This window comes from Drosophila miranda, chromosome 2 (assembly GCF_003369915.1).
Source record: "Drosophila miranda strain MSH22 chromosome 2, D.miranda_PacBio2.1, whole genome shotgun sequence".
In the NCBI taxonomy this organism is placed as follows: domain Eukaryota; kingdom Metazoa; phylum Arthropoda; class Insecta; order Diptera; family Drosophilidae; genus Drosophila; species Drosophila miranda.
In genome coordinates this window covers 32,415,255-32,435,199 of record NC_046675.1, presented here as the reverse complement: position 1 = coordinate 32,435,199, position 19,945 = coordinate 32,415,255, and the positions used below count along the sequence as shown (strand labels likewise).

Below are 19,945 nucleotides of genomic sequence, written 5' to 3'. Positions count from 1 at the left end.
AACTCCCAGGCCAAAAGAAAATGCAGGAAAAAATGCGCTAGTAGGAAAAAAAAAATAAAGAGGATGCGAAATTTTTAATGCGTTATGACGGCGGGCAAACACTTCTAATGTACGATATGGGGGGCAGTGGGGTCTGGGAGGTCTGGGGGTCTAGAAACAACAGTGTTTTCCCTGGCACTCGCTGGCATCGCATTTGTTGCCATATTTAATGGCGTTGAAGCAAAAAAAGAATGCAGAAAGCGTCAACTTTGTGTGAAAACAGGGTTTGCGGTCGGTTATAGATACTCTTAAAGATCTATAGATACTGTGGGTTATAGTGAAAGGATTTCGATGAAATTTGTTTGGGATATGCAGAAGGTCTTGAGTCTGTAGATTCTAGAGTTTTAGTGGAATATTTAAGGAAACAACAAAGTTATAATAAAAAGATTATATAGAGTTTTGATGAAAACATTATCCGATTTAGATGAAACTTGGAAGAATAACGAGGAAACAGATTATAATAGTATCTCTAAACTTTAGTGGAATTATCTTTAGAAATACAAAAGTTATAAACACAAGAACTGTCATGGTTTTTGATGAAAATTGTATGCGATTTGGATGAAACTTGGTGGAACCATGTAGAAGCAAATTATATCTTTATCTATGAAATTTCTTTGTATTATCTTTAGAACTAACAAGGAAATAATGTTTTCCATAAAACAGATTCCCGAATTTTATGGAATTATGGAATAAAAGTGTTCTGAAATGGAATACTTAGAATTTGGATGAATTACCTAGAAATTTTCTTGTAATTTAATCATTATTTTTCCTCTCCATGTTGCAAAAGTTTAATAAAAACCTGGATACCCCCTTCCAGGGTACCTCAAAAAATGGCAAATGAAATAAAGAGAAAAAAGAGTAAAAACTAGAAGCGGTAGAGGGAGAGGGGGGTAAATTGAAAAAATATGTTATTGTGGCAAGGCATTTGGTGTCAAGAGAGTGCCACACAAGAGTGCCAGTGGAGTGTGTGCGTGAGACTGGTTGAGTGCCAGGGAAATGGCTTGGAAAATATTTACCCAAGCATGCCACTATTTGTTGCACTCTAGGAATTAGAGAATACAAAAAAAAAAACTAAGAAAATTTAAATGAGTAAAAAATGAGAGAAAAACAAACCTTAAACAATCTTTTGCAAAAAATCTAATAAAAATAAATAAATGACAAAAATTGCCAGGCTTCCAGGCCACAGAAAACTTTTTCCACCACAGGACTCCTTCTCTTTGAGGAAAAGTTAACAATAAACAGGAACCACAATAACGAGGACAAAGCCAGGCCCCCAGACAGTAGTCCATAAAAAAGGAGGCACACACAAACATTAATAAAGTTGGTTAACTTGCAGTTAACTTTACCCGTGAGTGTGCTTAAGCATTATAAAGAACAACAACATCAGGAGGGAGGGGGAGGGCAGGACTAACGACTAAATAACGAAACTGGGGGGACAGGCGCCAAAAAGTATGCAACACGCACCAGAGCAATAAACCATATTCAACCGCAGGACCGTATCCTGTGCTAAGGGAACTTCCCCCCAAAACAAATTGCAAACTGATTTAAAATTAAGCAAAAATATATATAGCACCTGAAGGAGACGGAGGAGGTGGAGCCAAAGCAGGGAAAAACACACGTAACACAAATAAGCGTCATCAATCAAGTGAAAGGGCGAGCAGGGAAAGCAGCAAAGGAAACCTCACTCAAGGATAAAGGATAAGCACAGCCAGGAAACCAGAAAACCAGGAAGTGTAAGTGGCGTGCTCCTGATTTTGCCCCCCCAAAAAAGGCACAGCTGCCGCTGCAGCAGAACTTTCTTTAATAAGAACTTTTCAGCCTGGCCCTCTCTCTGTTTTCCCAACAAATCTGGCAATCAATTATGTTAATAAAAAAAAAAAAACAATAAACAAATTACAGCAAGTGCTACTGCCTTTCTCCCTTTGATTTAATGGCAGGACCTACTTTTCTCTAAATTTCGTAGCACCTCCCCAGCCCCCATTCTCTCCTAAGCGATAAAGTTGCGGCCTAAGTGGTGCCGCTTCAAGTCTTCTTCTGCGGCTTCTACAAAAACACACACAAATTCGAGAAGAGGAAAACTTTCTTTCAGTTTTGGAGAACGAGAGGAGCAGTTTGTCAACAGAAGAGCAGCAGTCGTTCTCTCCATCAGGAAGAGGAGCCTCTTCTGTTCTCTGTCTATCTTTCAGGGGGGGACCTCTCTTCTGTTCTCTGTCTATCTTTCAGGGGGGGGGACCTCTCTTCTGTTCTCTGTCTATCTTTCAGGGGGGACGCCTCTTCTGCTCTCTATCTATCTTTCAGGGAGATGCTGCTACTTTTTGCTCCATCAGGCAGGCTGCACCTCCTCCTCTCTCTCTCTCTCTCTCTCCATCTGGCAAGTGCTCCTTCTCCCTCTATCCGACAAGTGCCCCTTCTTCTCTCTTCTGGCTAATAAGACTTTCTGTTGCTCTTCTTGGCTGTTAAGTTTTTCCTACTCTGAAAAGGAGCCAAAGGCGAAACTTTGTTGTTTATTTGAGAACGAGGAGAACCGCAGGTAGTACTTGAAGTCTAATCATTTACGTTGCCCTCTGCCGCTGTCAACATCCCCATCTGCTATCATCCTCATGCCCATTTCCATCATCATAATTGCCATCCAGAGAGACCAGAGACAATTCAACAGAAACTATCATTTGCTTTGTGGTTGGAAACTTTGCTCATTTGCTGTCATGGCACAAAGTTTAAACTTCAGGTTTAGAGTTCTGTTAATGTTTTAACAGGGGGATTGACACTTTGATTTGTTGTCAGCGGAAGTAAGGATTGTGATTGGTTTCCTTCCAGGAAGAGGATGATGTATCCACTGCAGAAAGGCATCTGTAGGCTATGACTGAGAGAAGATACATTTGTGGTGTGCTTTTTGTGGGGTTTTCTATAAATGTTGTACAGGGAGACATTTCTAACCACCTACGGATTGTAGAAAGTGAAAGATATAGACAATGACTAGGAGATGAAGAGGATCTGAAGCAGGTTCTAGATGAAAGTCTCTGGTTTGTTGATGTAGAAGGAAATCTACCACCTTCTTGAGATCTGGAAAGGTTCTTAGAGAATATTTAGCAGATTAACCATAAAGAAACATCTCTAAAGCCTATGGATTGTCCAAAAAGAAAGATTGGTTCTACTATTGAGAGTTAACAAGGCTTCAGAGCTGATATACAGATGATATTTGCTGTATTTCTTATGAGAAGGCCACTCTTTGAAGCACTAACAAAGATGTATGTAGGCTCTAAAAAATAGATTAAAAGGCTCTGGAGCAGTTTTTGGGTCATTTAAAAACTTAAAATTTTCACAAACGAGAGAAGTAGACTCTGATTAAGATATGCCCCAAGACTAAGAGAACTTTTCGAACCCCATTTCAATGTAGTGGCCACTATCGTATGGGATTGATTAAGGCTTATAAACTGCTTCAAATAAACCCCTTGTCCAGAACCTCTTTCTCTTTCTCTCTTTATGCAAAAACTTTCCCCTGAAGGTGTTTATAACTTAAGCAACTTAAAGGTGTCCTTAGGGTCTTCACCCAAGTCCTGACAGCTTCTAGCCTCTGGCATCGTGTCACCGCTCTAACGCGTATTTAAGTGGCCTACTCACTCAAACAGAAAAAGAGGCTCAAGACGAGGCAAAAGATTGGCCAAAGAGTAGGCGAAAGAGCCGCTGAAATCAAAGTTAAGCTCTTCTGCCGCTGCCTCCAAGAAGATGCTCCAACGCTTAATGGGATGCGGTTTGAGAAGGGGCGTAAGGGCGGGCCAAAAAGGTCGCGGGGATTTGCCACAGAGCCGAAGCCCGTCTCTGTCTCTGGCGCACGAAAAAAAGTTTGCTGTGTGCCACGCAAAGAGGATCAGAATGAGGCATGGGGCACTCTATCCTCTATCCTGTAGGGGAGCAGTAGTGTGTGCAACGCATCGTAAATGTTAAGTCAAAAATCTAGTTGGCAAATACTTTTGGCACTCAATGTGTGTGTGTGTGCGCCATGTAGGGGATAAGCTGGTGACTCCATCGCTCTCTCTCTGTCTCTGGGGAATTATGCTTATAAGTTTTACTTCCTTCCACTTGAGATTCAAGCGCTTTGGGCGCTTCATTATTTGCACAATAGTTTTGTGTGGAAATACATTTCCACCCCAGGAAAAGCTTCTGCTGCTGTTGCTGTTGCTGCCTCATAACTTGTTATTGTCCCTGTTAACACATGTTGTATCTGGTAGATACTTTCGTGTCTGTCTCCGTCTGTCTGTCGTGCGTTGCGTGTGGCATCGTGTCTTCTGCTTTTATTTTTGTGCTCTGGGTAATTTGTCATTTGTTGGCAGCAGACACGATTCCAGGATTCCTGGACTGAAACTCAATTGTCTCTTGTCTCTGCGTTGCTCCTTTTCTCTCGTCCTTTTTGCTCTTATAATTTACGAGTCTATGTATGTCCTGGGCGCTTCTTTGCTCTATTTAATCTGTTTTAAATATGATTTAGTACCACTTGTCTGGCACTGAATTATGTCCCAGGGGATTTACAAGAAGGAGACGGAATTGGAGCGGAAATATCTTTCTAGTTGATAGATAAAGTTTTCCATCCTTAAGAGATGAAACTAAAAGGGATTTGAGTGTATGGAAAGCATTTGAAAATGGAGTTTGTATCAGTATTTCTATTTAATATCCAATATTTTCGGTAGCTTCCATGGAGCCACAGAAATGGAAGGCTTTTAAGAGGCTAGAGAAACTTAAATATAATTATAAAAAAATTAAATAAATAATATACTAAATAAATATTTACAAAATATCATATTTGTGGGTGAACACTTTTAAAAGAAATGTTTTTTAAATGAAGTTAAGTCCCTTAAAATATTTTAGTATATTTTTAACCCAAAACCACAATCTTTAAGTCCTGGAATTCCTATAAAACAACATATTTTTTAAAGTTAAAAAAATATTTTATGAGAATTATAATTTTTTTAATACAAATTTTGAAATAAAAATTAATTAATAAATAAACTGCTAGGAAATCTACACCTCCAAAGCCCCGATGAAATATTTTTTTAGCTAATTTTCATCCATCATTTCCTTTGATTTTCTATCTTTGAACTATTTTTCAAATAAAATCACTGCCCAAAAATCAACTTCGACTAATTTCCACAAATAACTACTTTGAATGCCCTTCAGAATCCATCATCTACCACCTTTAATCTATAATCTTTGACCCCATTCGGTAGTTGGAGAACTTCTCGATTGACCTTTATTTAAATATTTAGAGATTTCCTTTTATTCCAGACTTTTTCCCTGCCTTTCCTCACTCTTTCTCGTCTGCGAAGTACAACCTTTTAGGGGATTTGGCTGTCATTTTGTTATTGATTTTCACACAGAAAGGAACATTTTGGCCACCCCCTCGGCCCCCCAAAAAACCTGTCGAAATAAATAAATGTGCAACACATAAAACTGAAAATCAAGTCGACAGCCCTCCCCTCCCCAGAAGCCGCAACAAAAAAGGGGCAAAAGTACAAGGAAAACTTTTGGTCGAAGAGAAGGCGGGGTAGAGCGGGGGATAGTATCTATTGTGTGGCATTTACAAGCAATTGAAGTGTGGCAAGCATCTCATGTAAGAGAGATAATGTTGCTTGTCCTTTAAGGAATAGTTTTTTTTTCTGGTGTTTTTGGGCACGGAAGGAAGGAAGGAACAGAAAACCCTTTTTGGCTGACAGCAAACAATACATATGCGGGCGGGCATCAAAGGGGTGGAGCACTAAGAAAATATACGATAAAGAGTGTGGAGAAAGGGGCCGAAAAACAAGATAAGGAGTGGAGGGAAAGGAGAAGGAGTAAGTGCACGAGGAAAGGACTAAAACAAGATGCGAATTGAGATCTCCGAAAAGATACGAAAATGTTACGAATTTGTGGCCTGTGGGGTTTCTGGTTAGTGAAATTTCTTTGAATTCTTTAAATATTAAAATCTTGATTAAGTCAAATGGGCATTTGGAGGGGCTCCTGGCCCCAGCTAAATCTGTTTTGTGCCCTCTACATTTTAGACATTTTATGCGCCCCTGCAAGAAAAAATATAAAATAAATTGAATTACATCTTTTGGCCTTTCACACTTCACAGGAGAAAACTTTTGATGGTTCAATTAGCACTCGCCAGTCGCCAGTCGACCAGCCAAGTGAGAAAACAAACAATTAAGCCCTAATTGAGCCCACATTCTACGACTGTGTCTGTGACTGGTCTGTAACCCCAAGGACCCCAGGGAAAACTCTAAGGAAAAAGTCTTTTTTCATTATATTCTCAATTTTACTTTTTTTCCTCCCTTTTTTCTGCAGTCTCTGGGCTGCCGGGAAGCCTACTTAAGTTGTCATTTTGATTGCTTTTGAAGCTTTTTTAAGGCCCACGCTAATTTCTCTCTGTCCCTAGACCCTCGCCCATCCATCATTTTGTCGCGGGGCTCTAACACAATTTTCCTCGGTTTTTTCTTTTGCTTATTTAGATTTCCATGTGCACTTTTGTGCTGGAAAAAAGCGAATAAAATTGAGGAATACCAAAATGTCTTTTTTGGGGCAGCATTGAATTATTAAGTGACACTGAGAGAATCATAAAGAAATGCCTCTCTGTCTCTCTCTCTGTGTCTGCTGTGGGTTTTCGCTTGCACTTTATTAAATTGTCATCTCCACAGAGACAGAAAGACAGCGAGTTTTAGAGGCAAAGAAAGACCGTGGCAACCTGATGTTGTATGAAATCTGTGCCATTTTATTTTTTTCTTTCTTACAAAATGACATTAAATCCGATTTGAATTCAATTAGTGGAATGACAATTCGTGAATCCCGTGTCAGTCCCAGTTTTTTTTTTTATTTGCTTGGGTAAAAAATAATGAAAAATGGTAGTAGAAAAAAAAAAGGGGAGGTTTTTTTAAGCCAAGGAAATTTAATAGAAATCTAGAAATTGTTAAGGGAAGTGCTTATATTTATATTTATTTTATATATGTATCGAATTATATTTATTTTTTTGTTATTATATTTATTTGCTAAGAAATGTTGTGCCCAGGAAAAGATATATTTTTTTATAAGATGATTATATATTTAAGTGAAAAATTTGAATGGAAATGTATACAGACATACATATGCGATTACTATCCTTCTTTTGAACAGGTCCCTCCTTATATATTTTATTCTTTTTAGCTCTTTTAAAGTTTTTTCAAAGTTCTCTCATCTTTAAAGCCTCTTAAGGTATTTAATTTTTTATATTTTAATACACCATATACTATATATTTGTCTTTCATTTTCCTTTAGTTATCAAACTTTTTTTAAGCATAATCTTTTCTTCTTTTAGATCACATTCCACCCTTCAAATCCTTTATAATTTCTTTACATTTTCTCTACAAAATTTCTTTTGCCACAAGCACAAGTTCACTGACCTTTAATCGCCTTTTACTCACAGCAATAACCACATTTCCTTTTCGCCTCCCATCAACCACCCCATCGAAAGCTTACCTGCAATGAAAAAATAGAAAAATAAATATTATTAAAAATATATTCCATCATAAAACATGACCATTAAATATTTAAAACCCAAAGTCTGTGGTCAGTAACGTGAAGAGGGGGGAAAGAAAGTGGCCTTAATTTTTCCTTATGATTTCTTTTTGATTAAATATAAGTTTTGTGCGAGAAAAAGTTGTGGGACTTTGATTTTCAATTGAAAATGTTGTCCAACAAACAACAAAAACAGCGAAACAGTGAAAAAGAAAAATAAAGAAAAGGAAAAGTTGCTCGTCATGTTCAGGAAATTAACTGAAGAGCAGCGGTTGGGGCATGGGGCAACCAACCAACCATATGGCGTGGACATGCGACTTCTTCTAGGTCACATTGCGGTGCTCAAACTCCTCTCGAATTTCATTTCCTTTGCGCACACACTTCCCTTGGCAATTTTTCCGTTTTAAAGTATATATATTTTTTTTTTTCCATATTTCAAAGAATTTTTCCCACATTTATCCCGGGGGCTTTTTCCGGTAAACAAAGCCCACCGCCCACCAAAACAACAAGAGGTGCGACAAACGTAAAGTAACAAAAGTGAGCGCTAGCCAGAAATGAGCATGCAGGCAGCCAAATGAGATTTTTAGGTCAACAGAGAGAGAGCCGGTACAAGCCGGGAGCCGAGAGGAAGCCAGGACGCTGGGACGCTGGGAGTACAGGACTGTCATACGAGTACCACCAGTACGAGGCCAGGCCCTGCCGCCATGCCATGGGTTTTTTTGTGTCACTTTCCGCTCGACTTTCCACTTTCCCACTCATTTTCCAGCAGCTTTTTTTCCGAGTTTTACCTTTTTATAAACGGCACGAAATGGGAGTTTGAGGGGTGTATAGGTTTTGGGGGTTGGTATGTCACGAACTTTCAATGAATGGCTCAATGAAGGGGGCTATTCTTTTGGCTTGATGATATTATCTGAGTTTATTCTAAAATTCTTTATAATCAGAGGACTTTTAAGGAGTGAGTGTAAGAAGTATTGTGGTAACCACAAACTTAGAGATATGAAGATCTTTTTTGGTTGGTTTTTATATGACGATATTATCTAAATATTTTCAAAAATTAAGCATAATCGGATAGCTTTTAGAAAAATAAGTTTAGCACAGAAATCCTTGTGGTGACCAAAGTTTTAGAGCTATGGAGCTCCGTCTTGTCACGATTATATATAGAGATAATTATGTACCTATTTTCCCAAGTTCATCATAATCCTACAACTTTTACAGACTGAATGAGAGATGACCTTATGGTAGCCAAAGTTTTAGAGCTATTGAGCTATACCTATAAAGATATCATCTACCTATTATTCAAAAGTTTTTATAATGGGATCATTGTGATCATTGTTCCACACTTCCCATTCTCGTTGTTCCTTCTGTAAGAACTTCCCTTTGAACAGGGTGTACCTTGAGTCGATTTATTCACTCCCTCATAGCCTTGTTACTTGTTTCTCTCTCCGCTCTTCTGGTTGAACGCTTTGATGCTGTGCGAGACGGCAGTAACCCACTGAAGCTTTATAGGCTAAATAAATACCGCAAGCTGCCCAGCCCAGGTCTAGGACCAGGCCCAGGGGTGATGCGGGGTTCTTCTATAAGGGTTTCTGCAGGGCAGGGACTGGGGATGACATCACACTTTTGTGTGTTTGTGGGACTCTTGCCCCACGGGCAGGCCGTGGCCTCTTCGTGCGTGCGGCTTTAATGGAGCCAAAGTACGGGCGGGGGGAGTGGTGGTTTTTTGTTTTGTTGCCGCAATCTGTGCGTACACCTGTGCACGAGGGTATCTGTGTATCTGTGTGAATGAATGGGGGGCGTACGTGTGTGTGTGTGTGTGTGGCTGAGTGAAAGTGCATTGCATACTTATAGGCACTTTTGCGGCACATTAAGCGGCTGACCTGAATTTCTGGTCGCCTGCTAATGATTTTCGGAGCACAAAAACGAAGAAATGGTAGAGCAAAGCAAGAGCCTCCTCAAGGAGTGCCCCACCGAAAATGTGGCAGCCCCAAAATGTGGCACACACACACACACACAGAGAAGTGACGATGGAGGCTGACGAATGTAGGCCACCAAAAAGTGTGAAATTTTTAGTGGAGAGCAGTCAAAAGTCCCGAAGTAAATGTTCCATTAATATAGAAGGAATAAAGAGGTATCTTGATGTCGAGGGACGTGTGCCTCGACAGCAGGCACCAAAAAGTATGCAACGAATTTTGTAAAAATACGATTTCTCTGGAAATATACTTGAGGGCTCTCCCCTTTTTTGACCCATATTTGTAGCAATTAACATTCATAGACCAAAGAAATTCCAGGCACAAACGGAACATACCAGAGGGCCTGCCAGTTACAGACAGAACACGCCCGAGGCAGCCACATTTCAGTGGAAATCCAGTCAAAGATTTCCCATTTCCATATCCAATTTCAATTTTTTCTTTTTCCTGGCTGGCTGACTGGCACATCATTACCCAGTGCAGTGCTGTGGCAATCAGAAACGAACTGAACTCTCTTTTGGCCCTAACTATGCTAATTTCAAACTCGTTTTGCTAGAAAATAACAAACTCACATGCAGCACAAGGAGGAGGCAGGATCCCAAGTAGCAGGCAGAGATTCCAAACAGTCGACGAGTCGACACTCAAATCACTGACGAGACTTGTTAGCACACAAATCCGCAGACAGTTAACTAAACCGACTGCGAATAGTGGCTCCCGTCCTCATATCTCTCGAGGGAGAGGACCTTTTCACTCCTCTTTCTCGCTCGTTCATATTTCCCATGTTGCATGTTGCTCTGGCAATGTAACAGCGATGAAACATTTTTTGTTTCTGTATGAGTATGAGTGTGTGTATTTTTTTTTTTTGCATTTTGCGGCTGCTTAAAGTTTCGTTTCCTTGCCAACAGAACACGTATACCACCACACGTATTCCCCTCTCTCTCTCTCTCTCTCGGCATATTTTCCTCTGTTACACAGCATATTTTGCTCTACAGCCATGTTTTGCTCCTCTGCGAACAGCAAAAAATCATGTTTTCTCAATGTACAACGCTGCGTATGTGTAATATACGATGGCCATAATGAATGGCAAGTGCTGTACGTACAGGCAGGCGCTGTACGGGTCAGCAGATATTCCTAGTTTTTGGGCAAAATTTAAGGGAGTCTTGAAGAGCTGAACCCGTATTTCTTGCCATCCACAAAACTTTCATCTGATTTGCCTCCATGTCAGAGAGCCACAATCTATCCCTCAAACCGAGTAGGACAAAAAAGCAAAGCCAAGGCCATAAATAATTGCAACTAATTTGGGGACAAGTTGTCCCTGCCACAGACACAGACAGACGATATATACTCCCCGTATCGTATGAGTAGGGGCTATGGAAAAACTAATAATGCCAATGACACACTGACATGTCGGTCCCACACGGATACAGCCGCAGACACAGACACAGACACACTCGGGACTTGTGGGGCACACACACATGGTAGCATGGTGGCATGGTGACACATAATCACATAAAAGTAATGAACTCTGCGCTGAGCTTTCGCACTGAAAGGGTCCTTCATCTCATCATAATGGGGGGCCACTAAAAGTCTGCTACACCTCTTTTTGCCATCTCTATCTACACTCTGCAGATGTATCCTCCCTCTACAGAGATATCTTCCCCTGTACATCTTCTTCGGTGTATCTGTATCTGTCAAATGTAGCTCAAGCGTAAATGCAACAACTTTAATGCTTCTGCCGCTGCTGCTGCTGCTGCTGCAGGAGCAGCCAAGGAAATGTGAGGTCGCCAAAGCAGAAACACGACCTGAACCACAGGCAAAGCCAAAGCGAAAACCCAACGAAAGGCGGGAGAAAGGAGAAAAGAGAGCACACCCCTGGCTCACACCCGCATCGTGGACTCTGTCATCAACCCATGTTCGCTGGCGATGAAAAACTGATGTGGAAAAATGTGCAGAAAAATAAGGAAAACGGGGGAAAAATTACAGAAAAAAAATACATATATATATATATATATAACCGATAAACGAAGATGGGATACGCTTGATTGAGATACGAAAACTTTTGGTGATGAAAGTTGGAAAAGGGTTCGATATAAAGGTGGGAGAGAGAGAGGGAAAGTGTGAAGGCAAAAAGAGGAATAGGTATTATAGGAAGTGGAACACAAGATTTTTTAAAGATATTTCTTTGCAAAATAAAGCAAAAATATTCAAAGAAACAAATTTAAAAAAAAAAACTGTCTAAGGAATACCAGAATTTTATAGAAAAAAATATAAATAATATATATAAAATACTATATAGATAGGGTATTTTTTTTAATAAAAATTCAAAAATAATTAACGAAAATTTACTAAGAATTGTAAATTTTGTACTGCTTTTTCAACAACTATTTTTCTAAGCTTCACGACTCCTTTTTATGGGTTGGAAACGTACTCAAAGTACTCCATTCCATGGAATCTCAAACCGATGGCTCAACTATAAGTTCCCCATAAAATTCATTAAAAAATAAAGAAAAAGAAAGAGTATATTGGTAAAAGAAACTAACGGTTTATTAGTATGTATGGTCACATGTCACTAACGGCGTCGTTGTCGTCGTCGTCGTCCTTGTCGTTGCGGTTGGAAGCTCCTGCTGCTTCCAGGAAGCCCCATGTCCCTGTATCCCTGTCCCATGTCCCATGTCCCTGTCCGCATGCCTGTCCGCGTTCACGTCCGTGTGATGTGGTCATGTCATTGCGCTCTCGGCATGCTGATAAAAATTTTTAACAAACTTTGAGTTAACGACAGAGCGCGCCAACGTTCGTCCTCCTCTGGAGAGTGTGTGTTCTGTTATCCAGCTTTTAGTCATTCCGCCTCCCGATGCTCCTCCTGCTGCTCTTTCAGTTTTGAAAAATGGCCAAACACTATTAGCTTTTTGTCGTGGCAATATGATGAGAGGAGAGGTTTCCATCGGGAAAGGAAGAGCAAATGCAACAGCAGCTACAGTCGGTATGAAGGAGGAGGAGCAGCACCAGTCGGTATGAAGGAGGAGGAGCAGCACCAGTCGGGCTGAAGGAGGAGGAGCAGCTACAGTCGGGAGGAAGGAGGAGGAGCAGCTACAGTCGGGAGGAAGGAGGAGGAGCAGCTTCTGTCATGAAAGGACGAGCAGCGGCAAAACTGCCAGCAATACAACGTCGAAAATATTAGTTGCAACATTTTTCGTGACATAAAACTTTATTTTGTTTGCAGCCAAACAACAGCAGGAAAATACAAGTAGGAAGAGAAAATTCCCATAAATTGTATCTGTAGAGTGAGCAAGGAATCCCATCACATCACAAAAAAAAAACGAGGGGGAACGTTGTGAGTTGCTGCGGACACCGCAACTCTACGGTTATACCCGATACTAAGTCAGTATGGCTCTCCTCCGGCAGACGCCGCTAATATTAAACGACACGACAAAGAGTGCGTGCGAGAGAGACAGAAAATCAGTCTGAGCGTGACGTCGGGCGCTGCGTAGCCACTGCAAATTGATTTGTTCCTATTGGCTATAAAAATGATCTGATCTGATCCAGATTCAGCAATCTGATAGATATGGTCATTATCTATGATTCTGCGTTTTTAGTTTTCTCGAATGTGCAATATTGTGGATGCAACAGATTTTCGTCCTTTGTGATGGCGGAAGGGGGTGGGGTGAAATTTTGAGATACACGTTTTATAGTTAGATCTAACAGGAGTGCGGATACCAAATTTGGTTACTCTAGCCTTAATAGTCTCTGAGATTTTTGAATATCCCCAGATTTTCATCCTTTGCGGGGGCGGAAGGGGGTGTGGCGAAATTTTGAAACAAACTCGTCTCGGTCCGATATATTAGGAGTGTGGATACCAAATTTGGTTGCTCTAGCTTTTGTAGTCTCTGAGATCTAGGCGCTAATGTTTTACTCTAAGCAAAGCCGCCTATGCTACGTGTGTGTTAGAGAGAGACAGGGCGAGAAAAAATGAAATTGTTTTCTTGATGCTGGCTATAATAATAATACGATCCAATTCAGATTCCGCAGTCTTAAAGATATGGTCATTCTCTACAACTCTATGTTTTTGGTTTTCTCATATCTTTAAAATTGTGGATGCCACAGATTTTCGTCCTTTGTGGGGGCGGAAGTGGGCGGGGCGAAGTTTTGAAATATTTTTGTAGCAGTGACATATCACAGAAGTCTGGATCCAAAACATCGTTGCTCTAGCTCTTATAGTCTTTGAGCACTAGGCGCTGAATGGGACGGACAGACGGACAGACGGACAGACAGACAGACAGACAGACAGACAGGGCTCAATCGACTCGGCTATTGATGCTGATCAAGAATATATATACTTTATGGGGTCGGAAACGATTCCTTCTGGACGTTACACACATTCACTTTTACCACAAATCTAATATACCCCAATACTCATTTTGAGTATCGGGTATAAAAATCTAAGCCAAAATGCAAAAAATTTAATATCAAATAAAAATTCTTTAATAGAGGGAGGGTAGTTGTTTATTATGTGAAAGATGTGGTTAGTTTTCGGTCCGGAAGAGCATTAAATAAGGGGAATATATACCAGAGAAAGATGAAAGATATATTGGAGGAAGCTTAAGAAAGATATGATTTTCAGATACTTTCAAGTGAAATAAAGATAGAGCAAACAAATTTACACAAAAAATTGTTCTTTAAGGAAGAAGGAACCTGTTTTTTAAGGAACAGGTTGAAAAAAATATAGAAAAATGCTATCCCTTTCCCAGAAAGTGAGCCCAAAAATGTGCTTCATTTGCCACAGAAATCACTGCCCTCTGGAAGCTTTGTTTTCCCAGCAAAATCTTCAAATGAAAATCACATCCACATTCAAGCAACCTGTTACCATATCTCTTCCCCTGTAGCCACGCAACAAACCCTATTTCCCTCCAACTAGAAGCCAAGTAAATGTTTACCTTTAATATCCGTCCTGCCAAATCGAAGTTCTTTCTCCTTTCTTCCGCTCTGCTCTGCTCCGTGCCTAATCCTTGGGACCTGCCAGCAACAACAATCGAAAGGAAACAAAAGTCTTGGACTAAGCTTTTCCGTTAGCTGCTGTTTCTGTATCTGTATCTGTTGCTGTTTCTCTTTTCAATTTTCCGCACAATCGAGCAAGAGACAAAGACAATGACAATGGGGAAAACTATGTGACAACTATTCCTCGACAGCTGTCGCCCTCTGAGAGAAGGATGAGGGATCCCTAACTCCAGTTGCCATAAATAAGGAGACTTTTCAACACATTAAACACAATAAATCCCGAAAAATAAAGAGGGATACCCCATCCCCAGGACAGGGATAGGGTTGGGTAGGGGGGTGGGGTAAAACTGCATCAAAGCTCAGAGAGTAATTGAGTGACGATGGGGAGGTCTGTCTGTTGTTGAGACAAAGCCGCAACACATTTGCCAGCATTAGCGAGATTGCAATTATCCTTTGGGCCTCCTCCTCGTTCCTGGCAACAGAGAACAGTGCAGATATATAAGCCTCCAATGGCACTATAAACAAGAATTATGACAGTGAAACCCTTAAAGATAAACAAAGAGAGGGAGCGAGAGATAAAGAGCATGAAGGAGAGATACAGAGAGAGAGTTCCATATTCCATTTGTTTTGTCTCTGTGTCTGTTACTCGAGTGACACTCTGTTTTGCTGTAACAGAGGGTACTATGATATTTTGCAGACTCTTGGAACCCTAAAGAAGATCTATCCCTTTCAAATATATATTTTATATAATCTTTTTAAAGATATTCCGCTGAAACTGCACTCAGATTCCCTCGTATTTCTTTATGAGGTCGGGACCTTAAGTAATGGATTAATATATCATATATTTTCATAGCATAAATCGATTATAACTTGGTTTTTTCTTAAGATAGTTCCACCAATAGTTAGAAATATTATTTTTAAATAGTTCTAAACAACTATACAAAATTTCACACAAATCGGAAAACTTTTTTATCATATATTTCCGAAACAAAAAAGCGTATTACTTTCTTGCTTATGAAAATAGTCCCATCATACTTTACAAACAAGCCTTTCATATATTTCCACACATTTATTCAATGTTTCATAGAAATCGCCCGACTCTAACTCCCGAAAACAATGCCACCCAAAGAGTATCCACATCTTCTGCATAGAAATTTTATATTCTTCCTTTGTTTTGACCTTGATGCAGTGCACTCGACAAATGTCAAGTTTTTTCTTTCTCTACTGCATATCTTTTTCTCCTTCTGACTGTTGCTTTTCCTTTCGTTCTGTTTGTTTGGCTTTTCCCTTCTTATCCTTCTGTTTGTGTTGCTCTCCTTTTTGGAAAAGTCAACTACTAATAATCCTTAAAGTGTCAACATCCCCACTGGCTTAAAGCGCCTTACAGAGGACACAAAAAAAAAACTATATACTTTTTCCGAGTGAAAGTTTAGTTCAAGTGAAATTGACATTTAGGCCGTAAATTGCATATCGATGCAAATTTCGTACGGGCTTTCCTTGCTCCTTTCTCCTTTTTTGCCCCTATGTGTGTTTTCATGTCATTCAATCGAATATTCTACTCTTGTCATCAGGCAACCCAATTTTCCTAACGTTCTTCGTTGCTTCTCATCCTGCATTCTGCATCCTCACTGTCTTGCCTTACACATGGCTTTGCCTTTGGTAGCAATTTCTTTTTTCACATCATTTTATTTTGCATTTTTCCTTGTATTTTCCTTGCATTTTCTTGCTATTTCTTTTCTGCATTGTGCTGCTTGCACAATTCAATTTGGCAAAATGTAATCGATGCTAAGATGTGCAACGAAAAACAAGGAAAATTGAGATCTTTTGGGGATGCAAATATTCCACAAAACTCAAAATAAAACTGTGTAACCAAATGAAATGTTAGTCAGAGAGTGAAAAGGCAAATATTTGCTGGATTTTAGTAAAAGTTTCTCAATCAATATATAAGAATTTTAATAGTAAAGGAATTTTCTATATTTTGTGGACGAATATTTCGGTGGAAATATTAATGTTTCTTTGGAAGAATGAATATATTTGTTGACAATATAAATTTTTTGTTAAAAGAATTAATATTTAATTAAAAATATATGAAAATTGTTTCAGAAAATAAGATTTGGAAGGAATTAAATTAGATATAAAACAAACAAAATTATATTATATTATATTTTAAAGATTTGTGAAGAAAAAGTGAATAAAAATTTGTATTTTATTAAAATAACAAAATTAATTAGATGTTAAAAAAAATTTAGATGGAATTTCTCAAAGTGCAAATTCTGTCATTTCTCAAAAGTGAAGTTTATATGGCATTGATAGTATTTTTTTTAGAAATTAAATGAATAAAAGTTCAATACAAATTTTAAAACAGTACAAAAGGGTGAAAATATATCTAAAATATATCAGAGAATATCCCAGTATTTTTCTCCCCTAGCTACCCCCAAAAAAAACCATCCATTCTCCTGCCATCCACGCCGTTTTCCTTCCAAAGAAATCATTAATTCTGAGCATAATACGTTCCTTCCTTAATTAAAGCTCCACCACAGGGCAGACACACACACAGACATCATTAACTGGCATATCGGCAAAGGTATTCCCCAGAAACACTCACTCCCACACCCTTCGATTGCAATCAATCAAAAACTGCAATCAAGACCAAAAATTGATGCAATATACAGACCAGACTCCCACGCATATATGTACATATGTATATATATATATTTCCACCCTTTAGAGACAGATCAGATATATGCATAATGCATATATATTCTTTTGCCGCACTTAATGGCGGTATGCAAAAAAAAAAACCACAAACGAGTTGCGGTATTTTGCACTCTTCTGCACGAAGTACGGGGTAAGGGCATTCCAGAGGTAACATTAAAGTAATTGCATCCAATTTGATTTCATCAGAGGGAAGGAGGAGAGGAGTGTCCTGCCTCCAGGATTACACCGGAATGAAATCAGCAGACCCTACTACTATTGTCTGTTGCCTGTGCAGGCAGTTGAATATTCTCATTAATGAAGCTGCCATTCAAACGCATACGCGAAAAATCAGTGAGGAAAATAAAGGAAAATTTTGAACCCCATACAAAATTGAGCTGTTGCATATGGCCTCCATAAAGTGGTAAGGGTGCTACCCCGTTGAATGCATTTTCGTTTCCTTTTTCGTTTTTTATTCGTGATTTTCCTCTCGTTTCCTTTTTGTTGTATCCATTTTCCAACAGCATTTGCATAGCACTCTACACTATCCTCCCAATGCCGCCACGCACTACCAGGGCTAGGGGCAGCAGGGGTATCTTCCAGCAATTTCCATCGTAACGTAACCCAGTTGCACCTGAAAAACGCCCCGAAGTTTGTTAGTTTGTTTGCTTCCCGCCTCTCCTGCCTCCCGCCCCTTGATGCTGCCGTTGCTGCCAGAGAAAATATGTCAAAAATCAGCTGCGGAAAAAAATTGGAAAAGACAAGAATCTGCCTTCGATTGCCTGCAGGTATTTTTTTGAGAGAGAGTTGGAGAGTGGAGGTGTAGGTAGCCCCCTACCATATGGTATATGCACTTTGTTGTGTTGTGTATATTGCAGCTGACGCGCCCTGTCAGAGGAGATGCTGATGCCGAGGCGCCTGAAAGTATGCAAACGATTTTCGTTTTGCGTTTCAGATCTCTCGTTTTTCGTTCAAACAGCAAATACTTGAAAGAAAATGAAATTGTTAAATCTTTTTTTCGCTGTTTTCTGGCGCTGAAGCTAATCTGGGAACAATCTTTGGATGGTTTTTGATTTCAACATTCTTTGGTAGGCAATTTGTGGAGGGCACTTCCAAGAGAAGGGGTTATTTTGTTATGCACATTTTTGTCTATCAAATAAGGTTTTTTTAGATGTTAAAATGTTTTTTTTGCACATTTTCTTTGCCAGTAAATACTTGTTCGTCTATGAAAGACTTTCGCATAATTTTTTCATCAGAAAACCAAAGAAAACTGAAGCTCTTGCAGCTATTTTTGTAGCTCTTTTAATCTATGTATCTATCACCACCTTTTCTCTCTTCCTTTATCTATTAGTTTTCTATTTAAGTTACATTATTTTTATAAATATCTAGGGAATTTATGATCCGAATTTCCTGGCATTTTTCGTATAATTTAAATTTCATATTAATTACAGAAAATTTCAACAGCATTAACGCAAAAGTTTCTGAATTTTTAATTTTATTTTCATGAATATTTAAAGCCATAACTCTCTTTACACCAAAATTAAATAAAAAACTTTATATATTTTATATTCAATATATCCTTTGGGGTAGCCGCTCAATAATTTGATTCAATTTTCGTAGATTAAGCCGCAGTCGAAGCCTACTTTTCAAGTGGCTTAAACGGATGGAGCGCTGCCGCTCCGTTTTCCCGCAGAATTTCTCCCTGACTTTCTCTCTCTCCCTCTCTCTTTGTGCGAGTAATGAAGTGCTTTAAATATTAAAACCAATTTACGCGACAACATACGCATGTTATGATGCGTGTTGCCACCAGTTGGTCCCTCCCCCCAAAAAAAAAGGGAAGCAGCTGACATATTTCCAGGGGAATGTGGGTCTCTGGCCGGCCGGCTGGTGTGTCCTTCGTGTCCTGTGTTCTGGTAAACTTTTGCAATTAATCAAGATAGACCATAGAGAGACCCAGAGAGTGGCTGCTGCTGGCAAAAGCGGAATGAACATCGCAATTTACATGGTGCCGAACATATGGCCCCAGACTCTGTTCCACCTGGGGCCTGGCCTGGCCAGGGGCAGGGTAGGCGACAAAGATTAATAATAATAACTGCGACTAGCGCCCAGCGGTTGGTCAGCAAGTGGCATAATCATGATTTATGGCATGCAATTAATAAGCGACATGGCCAGGAGTCGGTCCGACGGGCCGCAAAGAGCTTTGAGCCCCCAATTGAATGGCTGTTGACAATGTGGTGGGCAGTGGTGGACGGACTCCAGAATCTCACACCTGAAAAGCCGCACTTTCAACGTACGACAATTGCAATTATTTTAAGCACGCACTTTGCTGGTTATTTCTGCGGTTTTTGGTCCATCAAAATGGGCAAAGAGCCGGGACACTGTGCTATAAGTTGAAGAGAAAAAATATTGAAGGAAATGGGAGGTGTAGAAGGAATAGAGAAATGTATAAGGAGAAGGGATATTTCATACATTTCTCATTAAAAATATTTTTTGAAATCCCAAAAAAATATAATCCAATTTTTTCAACAGTCAGTAACTTTTTTGTCGATGCACACAAGAAGCCTCCTTCTTCCTCATTTTCCTTTATTATTTCTGCGAAAAATCCCATCCACAAACAACTTTTCAAACAATCTCCCCCGCCCTTCCTCCATCAGCTGAAAAATACTCGGAAAATCCTCTTTTGTTTCGCACAGACACGACACAAAAACGAATCGGGGGGAAAACTCATGTAAATT

The 19,945-nt window shown here is 39.6% G+C and overlaps 1 protein-coding gene across 19 annotated transcripts in view; it reads right to left on the bottom strand.

Annotated features, from left to right (window-relative positions):
- Positions 1 to 19,945, bottom strand: part of LOC108154978 (dystrophin) — a 179,820-nt gene that overhangs the window by 69,632 nt on the left and 90,243 nt on the right. Inside the window, exon 22 of one of the 19 annotated variants that reach the window (XM_033389930.1) lies at positions 7,431 to 7,518. The exons of the other annotated variants lie outside the window; for them this stretch is intronic. Within the exon in view, the coding sequence (XP_033245821.1) occupies positions 7,495 to 7,518 (24 nt within the window). The 3' untranslated portion in view covers positions 7,431 to 7,494. Of the gene's footprint in view, positions 1 to 7,430; positions 7,519 to 19,945 lie in introns of those variants that run through there. 19 annotated transcript variants of the gene reach the window in all.